Source organism: Podarcis gaigeae, assembly GCF_964106915.1.
Source record: "Podarcis gaigeae genome assembly, chromosome: 1".
Classification (NCBI taxonomy): domain Eukaryota; kingdom Metazoa; phylum Chordata; class Lepidosauria; order Squamata; family Lacertidae; genus Podarcis; species Podarcis gaigeae.
In genome coordinates, this window is record NC_139678.1 from 64687309 (window position 1) to 64701906 (window position 14598).

Here is a 14598-nt window from a genome sequence, read left to right on the forward strand (position 1 = left end):
AGAACTTTTACACAGTCAAATAGTAGGAATATTACTATATTTGAAATGAGTCATATAGTTTCAGTATTGCTGAGTTGCCGGGGTGGGGGCTGTCTGTATGCCTGATCCCCTTTCTAATTCCTGGATCCAGCATGGATTCAGTTCCTGGAATAGCCAGGATAGCTTCCTGGTGATGTAAGGGCCCTCTAAGTATGGGCCAGTAAGGTAACAAAGTGACCCTATGCCAGACAGAATATGGGTGGGCAGCTTCCCGCAACTCTCGCTGGTAGTTAGAAAGGCAAAGATTGGACGTGAGTTGTGCGTGTGAGCTAGAAGCAAGAAGTGGCAGACTGCAGGCTGGGCAGCTGCAAGAGACAGAGCCATGCCTGATTTTCTTTTGAATCCAAGGCTGTGGCTATGGGAGAACCAAGATCCTCTTGGGGTGTTAATGCTGTGAGCCCCTCCATTGTATGCTCATGTTGTATATATGTGTGAATAAACCATATATCCTAAAGACACCACAGTCTCTGCTGTCCCTCATTCTGAGGAAACCGAACCCTGTGGGTGTGCCTGGACCTCCTAGAATCTCGCACCGCTCAGAGATTGGGGTGGGTGCAACAGTAAACATATTTTATCTGGGAATAAGCCCCACCGAACATACATGGTCTTACTTCTGAGCAGGTAATCAGCCCTTCATACTCATTTTAAATCCTCAGCCACTGTGAACAATTAATTTTAAGAGGCAACTATAATTGCAAGTAACTACAGTTGTACCTCGGAAGTTGAATGGAATCCATTTCAGAAGTCCGTTCAACTTCCAAAAGGTTTGGAAACCAAGGCACGGCTTCCAATTGGCTGCAGGAAGCCACAGAAGCAGCATCGGACGTTTGGGTTCCAAAGAACGTTCGCAAACCAGAACACTCCCAGATTTGTGGCATTCGGGAGCCAAAACGTTTGACTCACAAGGTGTTCGTCAACCAAGGTGTGACTATGCAGGCATCCTTTGTTGACAGAAAGAGTTGCTTTCCCACATTATATCATAATCTTAGCAAATCCGCTCTGTTGTGGCACTCTTGAGTATTCAAGTTTGTTGTTTCTGTCCACATCTCTGTAATGGTAAATGTACAGATAAGATGTTTTTTCTGCAGTAACAGTATGTAATTGAATTGCCTGGCTTAATAATGCTAAGTAGTGTAAAGCTGCCTGCCTTACTTTTCCCCACTTTGCTTTCATTATTTTAATTCCAATAAATATAAATTGTGGGACTCAAGCATTTTGCTGCACAAGCTGCTGTGAACACCACAGTAGTATGCTGTAGTCTTGAATGCTGGTTTAGACTTTCCCACACATACACACAGCCTCCAAGTATAAAACAAAAGAACATCCCCCATTGATATTTTTACATCGGAGCTCAGAGGAAGAAGAAACTGTAGAGGAGTTAGTATACCGGTAAATCAGGTACACCCACCTCATGGTGTAGCATGGAGAAATCATTCATTCATTTATTTATTTTTATTTTAAACATATTTCACCCTTCAGCATCACTACTTCAAGAGTGTCTATGACATTAAAAAACATATCACAGATCAGACTACTAGACTAATAACATTTAAATATCAAATGAAAGCAATAAGGCAAGAAGAATCATTGCAGCCAAATGAAACACAAAATATCAGCTGGAATTTTAAGAAACTAGGAAAATAAATATGTATTTGTCCAGTACCAAAAAGGCAGGCAATTAGGTACAGGTGAACTAACCTAGATAGAGTCTTCTAAAGAGGGGTGCCATGGAAAGCAAGCAATTTTGCCAGTGGCCATCTGTCTGACCTCCAAAGTGTGGGCACCTGTACAAGGGCCTCCAAAAGTAATTTTACTGTGTGGATGGGTTCATGTGGGGGAAGGGACTTGTTCAGGTCATCCAAATTACCCATGCATTACCCATTAGATCTAAAGGACCCTAGTGTCTCCAAGTTAAAGAAAAAAGAATGCTCTAACATATGCCCTTAGGCCAAGTAATAATTGTGTTTAAGTAGACAGATTAACAAGTATTTGATCCTGGATTTCTCAGGCCCACACCCCAAGCTTTTTAACAGCAAGGTGCCAGTTGAAGTAAGGCATATGCTTGCTTTCCTAGAATACATTTTCCTTAGGCTTTTCTTACACTTGGGATTTTTGAAGCCAATATTTGGATCCCAATTGTGCTAACATATTTTCAGAAAAATCAATGTTACTTATGCAAGCAATTCATCCTGTACCCCACCCCACCCCCGGCAGCAGACAGGAATTGGGAATAGATTTAGAATGTTGAGTCTAAATACACCTACTTTAACATTGCTGAAGAATATTTTATTCACTCCTGTGCTGAGCACCTTTTTCAAGTTCAGGATCTTAATCTCAACAGGGCCTTTGTGGTTCCACTGTACTTTGAAACAGGAAGTTCCTAGTGGAAGTTGCTATTTATGCATGAAGGAAAGAACCTGCACTGTGGGGAGTGGCTTGGCTCTAGAAGGCCCTCCCTGCAAATGTACAACTGGCACTAAGACGTTGTTTTTTGCCGAGACACTTAAAAATGTGGCATTCTTTCTGTCCTGCTAGTTAGCTTTTATCAAACCTTTCAGTTCATTATTTCTTATGACTTTTGTAATATTATTGTGTGTGAATTAATGCTAATTTTACACCATCCTGGAATCCTTGGAGGAACAGTGATTTAGAAATATTTTAAATAAATTCAAAATAATACAGATGGCTTTTTTTATATAATATATACAAATTATATCTGCTGACTTACTGTGGTGCCTGGTTGGCTAGTGCTGGACTAGTGTCCCTTTGCTCCATTCTAGTTTGGGGGATGGGGGGTTTCAAAGCATTTTTGCTTTATTTTTGGAAATGTGTTGGATGGGGGAGCGCACAATGCAAGGGCAAGGCACAGGAAAAGCTGCTGTTCTCAGGCTCCTAATATCTTTCCCACAAACTATCCTAGGGTTGGGATTCTATGCTCCAAGGGTTGTTGTTGTTGTTGTTTAGTCGTTTAGTCGTGTCTGACTCTTCGTGACCCTATGGACCATAGCTGTCAACGTTTCCCTTTTTTAAGGGAAATTCCCTTATTCCGAATAGGATTCCTTGCAAGAAAAGGGAAAAGTTGACAGCTATGCTATGGACCAGAGCACACCAGGCACTCCTGTCATCCACTGCCTCCCGCAGCTTGGTCAAACTCATGTATACTCCAAGGGTAGGGAATCTTATTCTGCCTGAGTTAGCCCTCCCCTACCCAGCTGTGACCCCACCTCTTCCCAAATCACTCCACCCCCCCCACCCCAAAGCAGCAAGTGGACTTTGGAAAAGTTTGGTACCATTGGCACCAGTGTAAGTTTTTTAGTCATGAAATGGCTGTGTGGGGTAGTTTTCAAGGGCAATTGCACAAAGATGAGAGGGTTAACCCTCCCTTCCTTTGTTGCTGCCCTCCCCCAAAATTGCCTTTCACAGCAATTAAAAAACTACAGTTGGCCTCAAGGACCTTTTTTTAAAAGCCCAATTGCTGTGCAGGGGTTGGGAGAGAGAGATTGTGGGCTAGAGGTTTCCCTCCCCTGTACTTGCCTTGTAAGCCTCATTGGGGCTTCCTGCTGACTAGATATGGAAAAGTTGCACTGTAAGGCAATAACATGTTAAAAGGGAAATCTAAATTGGATTGTCTCAGAAATGTGTGTATATCATGGAAAAAATGGGATGCTGTTGCGCAGCAGCAGCAGCATGCCTAAGTGCTGTATGTTCCGATAGCAATGCTATTTATCTAGAAGTGCAAACATAGCTGCATAATAAATGTTATCCAGAACAGGAAAGTTATCCCATTATTTTGTTTTCTTCCCAAACCCAAGAGAATTTGCTAAGATTGATCATCTGGAGTGACACCCAAAACCCGCTCTAGAGAGTTAAGGGACCCTTTGGAAGAGATTTGGCGTGTGCACAGCGGAGTTAAACATCATTGGATTCCACCCGTAATAATGAGACAAATTTAATAACTAGTATTATAAGACTATTTTGTCCTATACATTATTATTTTGTGGCCTGTTTTGGTACATACAGTATTTATAGCTTTGATTTCAGGCAGTTTGCGTCTATTAATTTCAAAGGTATTCACTGAAGAAGGTTCCTGCACTCTTTTTTTCTTTTTTGACAGACAAGACTCATTTTCATGGTATTTTTGAGTAATTCTTTTAAATATTAATGACTTGCTTTTCACTCCTCAGAAAACAACACACCAATCTAACCCCAGTTATACTTAGTAATATTTTTAAAGATGATTAACCAAAGGTGTTTGAAGGTCACAGTTTCATATGTGAATTTCATTGCATATTCAATTTGCAACCATGTTTTCTGATTCAGCAAGTGCACGAAAGCCTGTTTGTATGCTAAGATGTAAGACTAGGATCTCCTGAGCTGGATCAGGGTAGTGAAAAAAGACAAATCATTATAGAAATTTGAAGTAGTTAACTTTTTTTTTCATGGTTCGTGCCATTATATTAAAGGAGACCAAGTCGCACATCCAAGCAGGATGCTTTCCTCCTTCCAGAGAACCCGTTCACTGTAGATGATGACATAGAATGAATATGGAGACAAATCTCCACTGCAGATATGTCTACAGTTCCAGGTGCATCTTTTGCAATAACTGGGGCCACATTTCACATTGAGACTTTGCCACACGATCCCTCCTTTAGGTGGGATCACATATAAAAAGAGATGGCCAGTTTGCATCTGTGAACAGATGTTGTCCTCCAAGTCTAGGGAAAGATGTTGGAAGCATTGGGGACAGATAAGGAACTTTCTGTTGAAGGACAAACTTGGAATCTCCGCCCATATTCCTAGTAGCTACTGAAAAGTAGTTGCCAAATGGTGTGAAGAAGACAAGTTGGTCATTATAATCTAAGACTGTGTACACAATCCACACACACAAAAAATAATAGTCATGCCAAGCTATGTTTTTCTCCTTTATACATTACAAATTCTAAACCCATGTATGACTTTTTCATCTGGAATGGCGCTTGCTCAGAATTTTATACCTTAGTTTAAATCATCATTATGTTACATTGTGGAGATGTTTCGAGTTAAGTTAACGGTAGGATATATGTTTTTAAAAAGAAAAAGTGAGAGAACTGTGACAAATGACATTAGAATTTTATGTTGTTTGGGGAGGTGGTTTCTTTTGGTGACACCTATACAAATACTAGAAATTCAGATCATTTATTACATATTTACTAAAATCTAATTAATTTTACAATCCTGTGTTCAGCAAAACTAATGCAGAAATTACTATATCATTTTGCCCTTACGCATGTTACCTTTTAGCCCTGTCCCCAAACATTATTTCAAAACTGAAAACAGCACAAAATGTTGTATCCAGTGACCCATGACTTTAGAAATTTGGAAAGGCTTTTTATTCACTGGGTTGGAATAAATTAAAGATGGTGAATGATAGATTAAAAATAGAATTACATTTATGGTAAATTTATATCCTATTTTGTATCTTCTGTTGACTGTTTCAACGCCAAAACCTAAATATTAAAAAGTAACCACAGTAAAATTATATGTTATTTGCATTAAGCTAAAAAAATTAATGTTAAATCTAAATAGTCTTCCCCTTACTCCTATATTTTATTTTTATTTGTGTATACCTATTTCTGTTTGCATTAGTCATTCTCTCTAGGTAAATTGTCCATAAGACCAATGATTCCATCAGCAAATTATCCAGAAAATGCTGTCATTGCACATTGTGACATTTGTGCCACTGGTGTATTTGCTGCAATTCCAGTGGTCTAATTAACCTGGCAGCAATCTCTTGTGGCCAATGCTGCTTCCTTTGTTTGTTTTCCTTGGCACCATAGTTCAGACCTATACATCCTCCATACACTTAAAATAGATCTCATATTTACTATTGATTTCCCCCTTCCATCCCCCCTCCCCTTCCCCTTTCCTTCTTTTGATTGGCAGTATCATCCAGACAAACAGAGCGCAGATGTGCCAGCAGGAGAAGTGGAGGCGCGCATGCAGAGGTTCATCGAAATTGATCGAGCGTGGAAAATTCTAGGGAATGAAGAGACAAAAAAAGAGTATGACCTGCAGCGGCGTGGTAGGTTCCTGCCAAGGAGTGCTGTAGTAGTAGCAGCAGCAGCTTTTGAGAGCAGAAGCCGGAGTGGTAGCTCAGTGGTATTTTTTCAAAATGCTTTTTGTTTGACCGAAACACTTCATTTGCTCTTACCCACTTCCATATTTAGATACATTATTTATACTGATTACTCCATATCCATTAAGCAGTAAAAACATTAAATTACTTTTGACAAAGCATTAGGTGGTAGCTGTTATACTAATTCTAATGAATGTAGAACTTGGATGATAATAATGACTTAGTTTAGCCATTTCTCATTTGACAGTATTTAAAGCAGTTTCGTTAAATGTTCTTAATTACTTAAGTTATGCCCTTTGCTACATTCTGTTGCTGCATTTTAGATATAGCTTTTGAGTGATCTGTGTCAAAGGTATACTGCCACATATTTATAAACACCTCACATTCATTAAAGTGTATCCTTTCTACCAGTCTTTAGGAATCGAGCATATTTCAGAATATTTGTCACAATGCATCCCTGGTATAAACATCTAAGGAAGCAAGTTATATTCCAGTTAAATGCATTAACCAGGCAGTTCCAGCACACACACACACACACACATATATATGTACATCTTGGGGAAAATAGCATCTTAAAACAGTGACAGGCTGTTGTGAGAAAGAAAGGGGGAAATGTAGGTCAGGTCTGTCACACATGGGCTACCATTACATGAAGTGATAGGCTGTCTTTCTGCTCTGGCCTCAGGATAGGAGTCCCTCAGCCTTCCATTAGAACCTTCAATAAATGTATATCCACCCTACATGTTAATGGGGGGAGTCAATAATAGTGTATTGCCTGTGGGGAAAACACTCAGTCGCACTCTGCAGTAACACACTCTGGTCCAGCATTGACGTGTAGCTACCACCACTTTTCAGTGTGTCTGATAAAAGCTCACTGTCTCTGCAGCATGTTATTGAATTCCCTTCCATTGTACGCTGGCACACCATCAAACCTTTCTCTCTCTTGCTGTTTTAAGTTCCCTGCTGTTAAGGTTGCCACAATTTTATTTGAGAAACAAAAGCTTAGTCAGCGTGGCTGGCAGATACACATAATCAACGGAATAATATATGGCGTATACAAGCTTATTTTTTTTTAATCATGAATTCTTTGGTGTCTATAGTCCTCTATTTTTTCAAAATGTGCTATTTGGGATGTTAGATGTTAAACTGAAATGAGCAAAATTATTTTTGAACTAGTTTTTTTTGGGGGGGGGGCTTGTAGCTTAATAGAAAGAGCAGCTGGTTTTGCCAAGAGAGAGAGGGAGAGAGACTAACTTGGAGCTGGGGTTAAGAAATTTCCCTTGTGTAAAAAATGGCAGAAATGTATTTGTTTATGCTCTGTCCGTTTTGTAGTTAGACTTTGAGATATACACTCTAGCATAAAAGTCAGTCCAGTCAATTAAGCTTTATGTCCTTACAAGTAATGCACAGAAAATGACAGTTAATGCGTATTTTAATTTTTGAGGTTGTGGACCTTTTTCAGATTTGCTTTTTTTAATGTTTCGGGCTGTTACCCATTCAGATAAGCAAAGCGTGGGGAATTTGCTTTGATTGAAATCTACAGGCATTGATTCTGTGCAACCTTTGTTTTTCTAGTGAGCCTTGAAGGGACTTGGAAAAGAGAGATTGGGCAGTAGCAGTGGCTGTGTAACTTCCGTTGCGATCGGTGGAGTGTCAGCAAGGATGCATATAATACACAACTTTTGGTTTTAGCTAAAGTTGATGTGTTGTTGTAGTATACCAAAACAATTTTATTGAAAGGGATTGATTTAAAGGAAAGCAACTAATTTTAAATCCCTTTAAATCCATTGGGATCTACTGGGCATTTATAGTCCTGTTCTTCCAAAACAATACTCGCTGCTGTTAAAGTGATTACTGAAAATGGGAAGCTTATTGACAAATCTGCCTGATAGTTCCATAGTTGAGAACAACTGCCCAAATTAGGAGTGGGTGGATGACTTAGGGTGCAGCAATGGGCACTGCTATAAGAGAGACTAGCTTAGCTTTCTCTAACCGCATTATGGTGAGTTCTGCCAGGCTTGACAATCCTCCGGCTTTCTCTCAGAGTTGGAGAGGTTGGATGAGAATTGCCCCCACAGCAGCACTTCAGAGGCACTCATAATGGGGAAGAGCTGGAACTCCACAATAAAACACATGCTTTCTGTGCAAAAATTTCAATTCCCATCATATCTCAAGGAAGGTCTGGGCAAAAAAATTGTGTTGAAAACCTGGAGATCCGTTGCTAGTCAGTCTACCAATATTTGTAGAACAGCTTCCCATGTTTGAGACGATCACTGCTCCCTCCTTAGCTCCTCAGTTGGTAGGAAGTCTGGGATTTGATTTGTCTCTGTGCTTCTGGCACAGTGCCTGAAAGCCATTTGCTCACCCCCACCCTCCCTTCAGCTGGAAGCTAGCAGGCAGAATTGGGACTGCACTTGCAATTGTGCTGGGTTTTGGAAGGCTTTGGAAGATTCTGGGAAGGATTCCACACATCACTCTTCGTTTCCAAGATGGGGAAGATGAGAGGATTTCCCCCAGCTTCTTATTTTTCTAGTAGAAAAGCACTGGTTGTTGAGGGGGTTGGGGTGAACAGTGGGTAAAGGAGAACTTTGAGCTAAGAGAGAGGATGGGGTTGGCAAGTAGGGAGTTGTAAGCTGAGATGGAGGTGTTGAAGGGCTGGGGTTGAAAGAGTTGTTGAGGGATGAGAGGGTAGAAGGGGGTGGGGGGTTAAAGAAGCTGTGAGGGGTTGGGCAACGTGTAAGTGGAGGGCGTTGGGGAGTTGGTGAGGATGGCAGGTAGGGAGGGATGGTCAGCAGGGGCGACAGCCCCTAATAATGACACACAATAACAAAGATCTCAGCTTGTTTTATTATGATGATAATTTAAAAATGACAACCAAATGCTCAAGAATATTAACTCTGATTGCAGTGTTACAACACAACCATTCCTAAACAAGCCCCTCTGAACTGAGATAGAATCATGAACTGAGATTTGGCCATTTTATTTGTTTGCTTGTTTAAATTATTTTTATTGTATACTACAATTTCATTATAAAAATCAAAGCAGTTTACACCAATTATATACACACAATAAAAACCATATAAAGTTTTAAAATTGCAAATCATCAGTTGACAATATAAAATTGAATATAATCTAATATAAATTATTGTGGGGAAAAGTCCGAAGAAGAACATAAAAATGAATTTATTCTGATCTTCCAGTCTAAATGGTGTGATTTTGCAGTGCTGTGAAATATATGTATTGATCAAGCCGCATCTCATGAATCTTTCTCAGGTGCTAGAATAAGAAAGTAAATCTGAACCTGCTCAATTTTTATTATTATTTCTAGAGCTGGACTTAAGGGAAGGGTTCTTGCCATTAGGACTTACAAGCTCCCCCTGCCCTACCAGGACAGTTTAGTGGGTTTCAGGCAAGGTTCAGCCTGAATGGTAGCAGTGTATTTGTGGCCCTACAGTGTTCATAAACATGTATATCACACTCAAACCATATATTAGCACAACATCAACAAGTTACAGCAGGCATCTACCTCCTCTACTGTAGCCTTATTAGACTTTACCGATTAGTGGGCTCTGCGTTGCTCCCGGACGGGAGGAAGGAAGTCAAATGACACCAAGGGTTGGTTCAGAGAAAGAGTTCTTTATTTCTGCTCTCCGGAGCAGCAGAAAGGCACTTGCGTGGTCAGTCCACAGCAAGTCCAAAGAAATGAGACATTTAATGCAGTATATATATCCTCCAGGCACCCTCTCCCCCCTTCCCCAGGAACCCAGCCATGTCACCTTATACACGCAGGTTGACATCACATATGTTCCTGCTCTGGTACTCTTAACCATAAAAGGGCTTTCCTTCCTGTATTCCTCACCATAAAAGGGTATTCCTGTTCCTATATTCTTATCTTGGAACAAGAGGTCACCAACTCCAAGAACATACTCTGGCACTGTTCCCAGACTAGGTCTGTGCATCAGAGTGTGGTCAGGACGTAAGATAAGACCTAGTCATCCCTACTCCACTGGAACAGCCAAGGTCACTCATTGCCGTCACAGTCTGATAAGGGAGAGAGCTTTGAGCACTTGTTTATACAGCTGGGTTTTGGCTCAAGAGCTCAAGTTAATGCATTTTAGAAATGCTTTCTTGGAGAAAGAAGAAAAGGGGGGGTTGGGTCCTGTTTCAAACTGAATGCACAGAAACCCATTCCTTCACTTCCTCTTCTTGTATGGCTTTTAGTTTTGCTTAACAGGGGCTGTTCTTCCTTCCCCCTGCCCCACCTTCTGGAGCACGGCTTTGGGGAGGGAAAAGACCCCTGACTGAAACCCTGGAGAACCAACTGCTGCCAGTCAGTGTAGACAATACTGAGCTAGTCTTTCTGGCAAAGTGAAGTTTGCTTCTAATAGTTATTTAAAGCTGTTTAAAAGATTCCCAGCATCCCTTTTAATTTTCTTGAATTTTTGGCTCGTAAGACATGCAATGAAGAACCTCCGGTCCATGGGCCAACTTTGGTCCGCAATGGGTACAGGCTGACCTGTGAGGCCCTTTTCCTTCATGTCCATCATCTGACAGACATAAGGGTGGGGTTGAATCCTGTGTTGGCTGTGTGTGCCCGTCCCCAGCTACGAACAGAAGTGTGCATCCCAAGTGAGCAGAGTTCAACCTGGCTCATCTACTGATGAATAGGGCTTAAATCGTGCTCAGGTCAGCAGGATTCCATGCAAACCTGATTATATCACAGTCTCCTGCTAAAATAGAGTCCATCCATCCTCCATAATTTTTGCACTCAACCCTGATAAAACATAGGGGGGCTTCCCTTTTAGCAGCTTCTGATGTGCCCTCCTCACTGAATCAGTAAAGAACTGCATATCCACTCACTATGTAGTATTACTCAAAATTCAGAGAGCTATCTAAGGACACACAATGTAAAATCAATATTTATTTAGAAATAGAATTTTTTAGATACAGTGGTATCTTGGGTTAAGAACTTAATTCGTTCTGGAGGTCCATTCTTAACCTGAAACTGTTCTTAACCTGAAACACCACTTTAGCTAATGGGGCCTCCCGCTGCCACCGCACTGCTGCACAATTTCTGTTCTTAATCTGAGGTACTATTTCTGGGTTAGCGGAGTCTGTAACCTGAAGCATCTGTAACCCAAAGTACCACTGTATAACCCATTGCACAGATTACCAATTTACTACACAGCTTCACCAGTGCCATTCAAGTGGTAACATGCATATGGTGAACCCTTGATAAATGTTCATATGGATCCACTTTTTACCTTCTGTGGATTTCCATAGCTTTGTTCTTGTTCTCCAACTTCTCCTGCAAAGACATATGGGAGGTTCTCAAAGGTCTCTCATCCATTGTAACAGCCTGGCATACTGAGTCCTCAAGCACACAGATTTGAGTTGTGTTGGAGATAGAACAAGGCTTTGTTATGGTCTATGAGTGATAGACTTCAAATTCCCTGGAATATACAATGGTTGGTTCAGTTGTGATACACTATTGCCCAAATTCCATAAGTGACATTAAAATAAACCTAAGTCTTATTACATATATATTGGCAAAGAACAACAGAGTATGTAATCCATGGAATTGGATAGAAAAGATAGAAGGAACTGAAGAAGGAAAACTCTTACGTATTAGTATTTTTGACTGGTTCCATCTACTTTAGCATTTCTTCTAGTGATTTGGAGCATCAGCATAATTGCCAAGATGGATTAAGTTGATAAGAGAAGATAAAGCTTCCTCCCCCATCATTCTCATTTATTACTATTTCAGTCTTAGATGTAAGTGGGTTAACTTTGTTTTAATATATATCTATTTAATGTACTGGAGGTGTTCAGAATAGGTTAGGTCAAAGAGGTTTTATTGATCCAGTAATTATATCTAACTTGTCTGATTTGTTTTAATTGCCTTCATTAAGATTAATTTAGATGAAACTCATTCCCTGGAGATCTATAGTGTAGATTTCAGGTAAAATTAGAATCACAATTTAATGTTGCAAAAAGGAGGCAGAGACCACAGGCCAACTTGATACTGGATAATCGGCCGCTAATTAATGAATTGCATGGGGGGGAAATCATGCTTTAATATTAGAGTGCTAATTAGATTTTTTTCACCAATACATGAGGGCAGTTAAAATAAGTGTTTAATTTCACTACCAATACATTATTCATAGTTAACTACTATGGTAGCAGACTGGTTGCACCAAAATGAGGAACATCAGGATAACCTTTGTTCTAAAACAGTTTGTCACAAATGCATGCATACTACTCCTGACAGAATGTGGACCACAATTGCCAAGTTACAGTATGAGTCCCTACGTTTTTGCAGTTTAGCATGGTACTATCAAATTCAGATTACTAGTTGAGAGCTGCTTTCTTCACAGATTGGCATTCGTTTTAGGTTTGACTTAGCTCCTTTCCAGTATTCTCTGTAACCAGTAATCTGAAATGATAAACTGGGTATCGTGAATTAGTATTCATTTGCTCATAGAACATTGTATACCAAAGCACAACTGTGATCAAAATATTATAGAGCACCAATGTGATTTTAAGTATCTATATTAGTTCAAATCAAGGGCAGGTAACATCCATTCCATGGGTCAAATGAGGTCCTCCAGGTCTTTCTTTCATCTTAGGCCATGCCCCTCACATCCTTGATCTGTACAGTGGTGCCTCGCAAGACGAAAAGAATCCGTTCTGCGAGTCTCTTCGTCTAGCAGTTTTTTCGTCTTGCGAAGCAAGCCCATTGACGGCTTAGCGGATTAGCGCTATTAGCGGCTTTTAGCGGCTTATCAGCTTAGCGGATAAGCGGTTTAGCGACTTAGAAAAAAGGGGGGGGGAACAAACCCGCAGGAACTCGCAAGACATTTTCGTCTTGCGAAGCAAGCCCATAGGAAATTTGTTTTGCGACGGACCTCCAAAACGGAAAACTCTTTCGTCTAGCGAGTTTTCCGTCTTGAGAGGCATTCGTCTTGCGGGGCACCACTGTACCCTCATTGAGTGCCTTTGCTTACCTGGAATATGTCAATGAACTGAGATACTGCCTCTCGCTTGCTTGAACGGATAGCTGTGTGTGCAGAAACCTGACTGGCATGGCAGGGATTTAGCTTACTGTACATGGAAAGTAGCCACATCTGTTGCATAACCACTTTTGGCTTTGGCCCTGGCCACCACTACCATACAGCCCCAAGACTGACTATGAGAGATTGTGACCATTGGACTGGTGCAAGTTCCCCATTTAAAAAAAAAGTGTTGGAGAAAATAAGGAACTCTAGTATTCCAAAGTATGCGTAGCTGTGACCATGCACAGAACTAGCTGCATAGTGGTATCCTCCTAAGCAAGGCAAATGGAACAAACTGTTCCGTTATTTTGTTTCTTTCCAAGTTTACATCATTTTGCTAGAGTGTAGTTCAGGCATAGGCAAACTCGGCCCTCCAGATGTTTTGAGACTACAATTCCCATCATCCCTGACCACTGGTCCTGTTAGCTAGGGATGTTGGGAGCTGTAGTCCCAAAACATCTGGAGGGTAGAGTTTGCCTATGCCTGGTGTAGTTGATCCAGTAGGGGCTGAAGCAGCTAACTGATAAATCTGATAAATCACTTACTTACCACACTGTTACACTGTGTCTACTCATTTTGCAAGGTATACCTATATGACATCAGACCTAGCTGTTACTATTTTCTCCTAGCTTTGTTTATTAATCTGTAAAGGGTAAAGGCAAAAAGCTGGGAGAGAGTAGATCAATATACAGTGGTACCTCGGGTTACAGATGCTTCAGGTTACAAGTCCGCTAACCCAGAAATAGTACCTCGGGTTAAGAACTTTGCTTCAGGATGAGAACAGAAATTGCGTGGCGGCGGCAGCGGGAGGCCCTATTAGCTAAAGTGGTACCTCAGGTTAAGAACGGACCTCCAGAACAAATTAAGTTCTTAACCCAAGGTACCACTGTATACAGAAGTTGTATATGATCAGAAATATACCTACTACTTAGACATGTGGGGATATGGACAAACATGACAGGTGAACTATGGTTCATACTTCTGAAAGAAGCCCATTCTTCATTAGTCTTGAGACAGCAATTTTTAAATAGTAGGGAGTTGCAGCTAAAAGTGTGTCAATCTTGGATATTGCCACATGTATATACCATAAAAAGTAAGGGGAAATGTCTGTGCATCTTATGGAGCGAAGCCAGCAAGAGCCGCTGCCGCTGACATGCTCTGCGCAGCTCTGCCTTTAAAGCAAGAGCCGCGCAGAGCGTGGCTGTGGTTCTTGCTGGCTTTACAGCGAGGCGGGAGGAGGGACGGGCGGGGCTGCTGTCCATCCCTCCTTCCAGCTGACTGTAATTCAAGCAAAGGGAGAACCGCTTACACAGCTCCTGCCCCAGCATCTCCTCCTCTTTTTGCTCCGGTTCTGGTGAGGCAAGGCAGCTGCCCGCCACAGGCATGCAC

General features: G+C 41.1%; 1 protein-coding gene across 4 annotated transcripts in view; it reads left to right on the plus strand.

Annotated features, from left to right (window-relative positions):
- The window catches only part of DNAJC24 (DnaJ heat shock protein family (Hsp40) member C24), a 40962-nt gene that overhangs the window by 19897 nt on the left and 6467 nt on the right, over positions 1 to 14598 (plus strand). For all 4 annotated transcript variants that reach the window (XM_083751880.1, XM_083751878.1, XM_083751879.1 and 1 more), the window contains exon 3: positions 5962 to 6100. In XM_083751880.1, the coding sequence (XP_083608006.1) occupies positions 5962 to 6100 (139 nt within the window). The remainder of the gene's footprint in view (positions 1 to 5961; positions 6101 to 14598) is intronic.